At 38.8% G+C, this 7246-nt stretch overlaps 1 protein-coding gene and 1 long non-coding RNA gene across 11 annotated transcripts; both read right to left on the minus strand.

Moving 5' to 3' along the window:
* Window positions 1-1452: 1452 nt before the first annotated feature.
* Window positions 1453-4739, minus strand: LOC125545293. Of its 10 annotated transcripts, none has more exons than XR_007299979.1 (5): window positions 4646-4739; window positions 4148-4233; window positions 3502-3550; window positions 2104-2457; window positions 1453-1563 (listed from the first exon to the last, which is right to left on the minus strand). XR_007299979.1 is itself a non-coding variant. In XM_048709194.1 (5 exons), exons 1-4 carry the CDS (start codon window positions 4720-4722, stop codon window positions 2326-2328), a joined length of 297 nt encoding a protein of 98 aa, XP_048565151.1. In that variant the 5' UTR covers window positions 4723-4739; the 3' UTR covers window positions 1453-1563; window positions 2104-2325. The 10 variants fall into 10 exon arrangements, 4 of the variants coding, with proteins under 4 accessions (XP_048565151.1, XP_048565150.1, XP_048565148.1 ...); XM_048709194.1 differs by having other exon boundaries at window positions 2104-2460; window positions 4198-4233; XR_007299977.1 differs by lacking the exon at window positions 4646-4739 and having other exon boundaries at window positions 2104-2460; window positions 4148-4426.
* A 10-nt stretch (window positions 4740-4749) lies between these two features.
* LOC125545296 lies at window positions 4750-5847 on the minus strand. The gene is made up of 3 exons (XR_007299981.1): window positions 5413-5847; window positions 5172-5247; window positions 4750-5081 (listed from the first exon to the last, which is right to left on the minus strand). It is a non-coding gene; the product is annotated as an uncharacterized LOC125545296 (long non-coding RNA).
* Between the last annotated feature and the right edge of the window lie 1399 nt (window positions 5848-7246).

Genomic DNA, 7246 nt, shown 5'->3' on the forward strand with positions numbered 1-7246 from the left:
ACACATGACATCTGCATAACAAGATGTCCATACATCCATCCATTTCATCGATCAAAAATAGTTTTGTAATCACTCATTTCATTTGTCAAGATAGGAGAACATATACCTACGAGCATGCACAACAATTTCATTGATACAAAAAGATTCCTAATCCTATATAGGTACATTATTCCCTAGGTGTTCATCACATTTCATTTGTCAGGACAGACCACTTGATAAAGTATGAAACCAAATACTTGCCCGAGGAACAAGACAGATAGTAGAATAGGGAAGATGGACTCCATGGCCTCGATCGGGTGCGTTAAGGAGACCAAACTCATGCTGGTGATGACATTGCCCATCAGGTGTATTAAGGGCAAAGGCAGGATCTTTCTGTACTGCACAAAAGTGTAATTCATTCATTACAAATTTGCATTACTTTAGAATGTCACATGAATCATGAATGTGTTACCGAAAAGGAAATATTTAAATCCCAACACTATCAGGTAAATTTTAAAAAGGGACGATTTTTCAGTCACTCATGTGAGGCCTTATCCCATTGTAGAAGCTAAAGCTTGTTTGAAAAAGGTAACCATGGACAAATATATGTAAGAAACAAAATTCATGCCAAGTTATTAAGACAAGCATCGACAGGAGGTTGGGACATTTTTTTATTTTGTTCCTAGGGGGCTCCCAGTTTTCTGTCGCGGCAGCCTGCAACCATGAACCATGTTAGCACGAAACATTCCGTCATGATGAGTTAATGTAACAAGAGCACAACTGAAGCAAAGAAGATCAAAAGATGAAAAAATAGATCAGCATTATAGACAAAAAATTCCAGATGAATGAATAAAACAACTCTTTCTCCTAAATCTAACATAGCAGAGTATGCATGTCTAGCTACTAAAATTACTACACATGTAATGTACTCCCTCCGTTCCAAAATATAAGTCTTTTTAGAGATTCCACTACGGACTACATACGGAGCAAAATGAGTGAATGTACACTCTAAAGTATGTCTATATACATCCTATGTAGTTCGTAGTGGAATCTCTAAAAAGACTTATATTTAGGAATGGAGGGAGTAGTTTGTTTAAGATCCAATAAGCTCACAACCATGTTTAACACAATTTCTTTCAAACCTAACAAGGATTAAGGTTGTAATACTAAGAGAAAACGCCCAAAAAGCTACTCCCTCCGTTCCTAAATATTTGTCTTTCTAGATATTTCAACAAGTGACTACATACGGAGCGAAATGAGTGAATCTACACTCTAAAATATGTCTATATACATCCGTATGTGATAGTCCATTTGAGATCTTTAGAAAGACAAATATTTAGGAATGGAGGGAGTACATGGTTTTCCTGATTAACATACTGTATAGAGTTCTTTCAAGGTCTTTCATAAATGATTATGTTTAGTACAAAACCAACATAAGGAAACTGACATTGTTCTATCCTTACCAATTGTCGCATTAATTAGTAAGAAAACTGAAACTTCTTTTGGCATCCCCAACAAAGTTGCTTTGCTCAAAGAACAAATTATCTGGACCTAATTCTTTTGTCATCCAGAAAGGAGGTTGCTCTGCTCACAAAAACAAACAAGAAGAAATGACCTTGTAAGAGTGCATGATAAAAAAAGTTGTGACATTAGAACATTGTCAATGACACATATAGGAGCAAGCTATATCACAAATTATTCTCATGAGCTAGTTAAGTTACCAACAATCATTTATTATTAACCTCAAGCACTACTTTAATTCAAAGAACGTAAAATGAGGAAAATCTGAACAAACATAACCATTTGGATTTTGGACACTGCTGAGATCAATATACAGATAGCTTGATGTTTTAAAAAGCCTATCAATGCTTTTGGAATAGTTATGGTCAGAATGGGCCATTTGTTTTGAGATTTGACCAATACGCAGTATATTCTCATATGGCAACCTGTACATGAACACCAACCTGCTGAGATCAATTTTTTTGCAAACGTACTTGCTGAATAATATATAGCCTGTAATTGAAATATTGTATCTCGATCTTTTGTCAGCAACATCTAAGATTTCGTAAGCTTTGACAGTAAAAGACCAACAAGTGCAAGAATTGGAACATGGAAGAAGCTTACGTGGGCACGATGCCATCGGGTTGTATGCCAAGATCGTGGTTGTAGAGCTCCCTCTATCTCCCTTGCCAAGCTCTCCCTCCGACCAGCAGTAGAACAACTGCTCATGCTGCTTTTGAACACTCCTTCCACACTGCTGCAGATCAGTTGGCGGCGTAGGCCAACTCTTGCTTGTATCATCACGTTGAACACAATATGCGCCTATGTTTACTTTCCTTGTGGGTGCTAATATAGAGGCGCTAGGATATCCATCCTGCTCGATTGCCGGTTGAGCCATCGATTCCCGGCATAGGGGGTGCATTGACATGAGAAATAGCACCGGGTGCCTAGGTATCTCTTGGCGTGTTGGATGGATCGCTGCTACGCCGGCAAATTATATTAGCATCAGGTACCGTCTGCGTTGAAATAGATCTGCGCTTGGGTGTTTCTTTTTACTGTATTTTACAAAAAAATTAGTTCTCTTAAGTGCGTGTATAAGAGTCTTGCATTGAAGATGTCCTAAAAAGCGCATGTCTTCCAGTTTGGTGATTGCAGAGAGTATAAGACATTCAAAAGGAGTCGAAGGAGCATAAATGAATAATGTAGGTGCAAGAACAGAAACAGATATACATTTTTTTATATGCATTATAAACTCAATAGAGGAAGAGAAGTGCAGAAACATCCTCTTATGCTTTTGCCAGTTGGACCTTTCTTGCCTATCGAGAAAACAAGATAACACTTGGTTCAAAAATCAAGAGAAATGACCGTCCAGAGTTACTTGACACTGAAACGGATGTATCTAGACGTGCATTTCAGCATCAAGTAATTCTGGACGGAGGGAGTATATGATTATTTTAGTTCTCAAGAAAAAATTGGACTAAAAGGAGAAAACAGAGGAATATAAAAGTTATGAGACTTGGAAAGGATGTCTAGAAACTAATTGGAGGCACACTGTTAGCAACACATATGAAAGAACACTCTTCAAGTTACAAAAGGAACTTCCTTTGATGTCCTAAGCTAATTCAGTCTCCTGTATGCATTGTTATTATCTTATAGTACAAAATAAAATAAAAACTAATAATACCTCCAGATGTTTATACTACATGGAAGATAATTATTAGAGAAAAACGACCAATAAAGCATGACTGAAGTTTAAAATTTGCATCCCTAAAAAGTAATCATTGTACCAAAGGATTTGATCTGTGAGCATTTTCCTTTTTCCCAAGCAACAACATTTAACTTTTCAGGAGAAGGGTATATACAATATTTACTAAACTGAATACTTTCCACTTGTTTCTAAAAGGAATGGATCCTTCATCTAGTCCTTTGCTATCTTCTACAAATTCTTTAAAGAGTACACCTAAACTGCGGCAAATAATGCAATGCCTAGAGGTAAATCTATCAATTTTGGCACATACGTACTTGCATGGTGTTCTCCTCCTCTATCAACATTTGTCCGTCCAATTTGTGCCTACATGAACAATCGACTTCAGTTAAGAACATTGTACAAAAGTAGGCACATTAGTATATTGGAAGTGGTAAGGAATAAACACTAAAACATAGTTCCTGATATCAGCTATTAAAGCAGGAGCATAATTTTCACACCAAGTAAGTCCCTACAATAAACACACATCAAAAGATGAGAGAACTTTCAGGGACATGAAACAAAATAAATCTGAATGAATCCATTTATATGATTTATATGTAAGAACAATGTGTGGCTGCTGTATTAGAAGATGTCCTTTGAAAGATTTATTCATAGGAAGGCAGCAGGATTTGTATTGATCCTTATATATTGTCCAAATTTCTATATTGGATCGAACCCAACAGAAATTGCACACATTTAGCTTGTAGTGTAGATTTATAGAAATTAACTGTGAGCGACATTCTCTAATAATTAATCGTACATTCTGATTTCCAACTAACCCATGATCACAGAAGCAGAAGCAAACAACTCATTTCCTTCACAATAGCAAGCCAATTTGATCACAGAAGGCAATCGTTAACTGACTTATCCATGTGTGTGTATATTAAAGTTTACAACACAATATCTATTCAGCAGCAGAACCTTGATTTTATTTTCTTGTATGTGCAAAGTTGAACCGCTAGTGGCCTCACCTCTGAGCCCATGCCCCACCTTTGAAAGCCTGTATCCTGCAATCAAATGAGAGAGGGATTGACAAAGGGGAATTGAAAGTGAACAAAAAGAAAAGCAAATTCTTGAAGTGAACTCTTTCCCAGAACTGAGAAAGGAGAACCATAGATGATTCTTCTATGACCCATTTCTTTTCCCCTTTGATTTCCCAAATCCACACGAACAACTTTCTAGAACACACACCAGTAGTGTGAAGGTTTACCACACAAACAGAACTACTACCACAACACATGCATCATGAAGAAAAGCCAATGCATTTCAATAGGGATGCTTAGTTATAACATGTTAAGAGCAGAGATAGATACATATTAACTGCATTGCAGAGATGAACTGGACCAAACAGAGAGCAAGTTGAGACGAAGTATTCCAAAGAGATGGCTCTCTAGGTTGCCGAAAGGCATGTACTCGTACAATAGCAGGCGCTTGTCCCCCTGCGCGCAGAAGCCGACCAGGCTGACGAAGTTAGGTTGGCTGAGCACCGTCAGCATCAGCACCTCCACCAGGAACTCCCTCCACTGCACGCTCTCCGGAGCCTGCTGCTTCATTGCCGCCATCTGTGCATCGGAAGCGCCTTGTGAGGAGAAGAAAAATAATCATATTGTGATGATGATATAATACATATATCATGTATAGTCCAGACTCCAGACCAAAGAATGATCAGAAAATCAACATGGTAGTTGGATTTGTGAAACATCTGCGACAGAAGAGATTAACAATAGACTCCAGAACCACATCATTCCCGAGGAATTAAGATCAATTCGGAAAATTTAATGAAATGGTCAAATTGAATCACAACGGATGGTATAAATTTGATTGTGTCCCTGACTCCCTGTCATAATTCCGAATCCTACACAATGTGAAAAAAGAAAAGACAGATTTGTTAATACAACATTAGGCAGATTTGTTAATACAACATAGTGATATTACATGCACTGACAGGATCGGTATGTGGTATCTTATTTGCTCCCGGAGAGTGTGATGCCCTTCCTCATAATCTTATTTGAGCGCTGGATCTAAAGAGGCATCAGCATTATGATATGAACTATGATAGTAGGAATATAATGTGAACTAATCTAATGGAGAGTTTGATGTCCGTTCTTCTAATCCGCGCTGCACTGCTCCCTCCCTGTGCTAATCTAACTATAGACAAATCACCAAAAAATGGATTGGGCATCCACCTTCTGTCGGGCTGCTGCTGCTCCACCGACATGGAGGCTCTGCGGCGAATCCCCCGGCCGGATCTGGCCACATCAAACACCGGAGTGGCAAGACCTGGCCCTCTCTCCGTCAGATCGGGTAGGGGAGGGGAGCTCGTGGCCTTGCACGAAGGGAGGAGATCGGGTAGGGGAGGGGAGTTCCTAGCCTTGGGCGAAGGGAGGAGGGAGGCCGATACCCATCGCTGCCCCGCTGTACATGGCTGCTGGGGGAGGGGGTGGTGGCGGCCGGCTGGGGAGGGAGGTCATGGTGTCCGGTGGCCAGCTCATCTCGGATCTCGGCGGCGGCGGCTCCTCTCGGATCTCGGTGGCGGCGTAGGACTCCACTATGGCGGCTGGGCGTGGTTCTCGTACTCGTAGCTCTGGTTAACCTTCGTAGGTCTTTTTTCGTTGGTTAACTTTCGCAGGTCTATTTTTTTGATACGTGGATGGGTGTGGGTTGAGGCCTCAGAAGGAGGTTTTTCCGGTTTCTGGTGGATAAGTCAAAGGTGGGAGGAGGTACCAAAAAAAATCAGGAGAGGTGGGACTAAAAAAACCTGGAAGGAGTAGAGATAAATCATGGAGATCATTGCTTGGGAGGATAAGATAAGCATCAACGTGTGTATAACGTGAGGAGGTTTCTAGACGTGGCTGCGTGTGGCCCACGGGATGTGTGGCACGCGTGCAAGGCGGCGGACGTGTTGTTGTTTTCGGTCGGCGGACTCACAACTTTTCCCTTTTTCTTTTTTTTTTCATTTTCATTTGTATTTCTCATTCCTTTTATTTTTCAGAAAATGTTCGCATTTTATAATTTTTTTTATTTGTACAAAAAATGTTTCATTTTTTAATTTTTTCATAAATTCCAAAAAACAGAATATCAATATTTGTTCCCTTCTTTGCAGAAAATATTCGGTAATTAAAAAAATTCACCTTTTTAAATTTTTGTTCACAAACACGAAAATATTTGATTTCAAAACACCATTTTTTCTATAAAAAATTGCAACTTCAAAAAATGTCCACATGTTTAATTTTTTTTCATAAACTAAATATTGTATGAGAATTTCAAAAATATTCTTGAATTTAAAAAATTCTTTCGTTGTTGCAAATTTGTTCACAAATTCTAAAATATTCTTGAATTTAAAAAATTCTTTCGTTGTTGCAAATTTGTTCAAAAAATCAAAAAAATATTTTATTTTCGAATATTTGTTCACATATTTAAAAAATGTTCATGTTTCAATATTCGTTCACAAATTCAAAAAAAGTTCAAATAGTTTTCCAATTTTTTCAAACATTTTGTCGAACCATGGTCTTCATTTTAGAAATTGAAATTGAAATTGAATAAATCCATGAACCATGGTCTTCCAGCATTTCTTCAAGTGCTTGTTCAGCATTTCTTCAAATACTTGTTCAACATTTTTATATGCATGATTAATTTTTTTCAAATATTTTTTGTAATATATATATATATATATTTTAAAAAATATAACATATAAACAAAAGTACAAAAAAATTAAAACAGAAAACAAAAAACGTGAAAACATAACACTAGGAAAAAGAGGTTGTGGCCTCCCGCGCTCATGGGCCGGGCCAGCTCGCTGGCCCTTCAGCGAGTACCACCTAAGCATTCGCTGAAGACGAGACATAGTCGCGCCCTAACACGCGGCACATAGCTGGGGGCAAACCCTAAACGGCGCCCTCTGCGCCCGTTCCTTCGATCTATGCAAACGGGCGCACACCCCCCACGCCGAGCTGGGTTGGCCCATACTTCCTTCCTTTTCTGTTTTAAACTGGCGCAAAAAAAAGCGATCGGCAGGATTCG

This window comes from Triticum urartu, chromosome 3 (genome assembly GCF_003073215.2).
Source record: "Triticum urartu cultivar G1812 chromosome 3, Tu2.1, whole genome shotgun sequence".
NCBI lineage: Eukaryota > Viridiplantae > Streptophyta > Magnoliopsida > Poales > Poaceae > Triticum > Triticum urartu.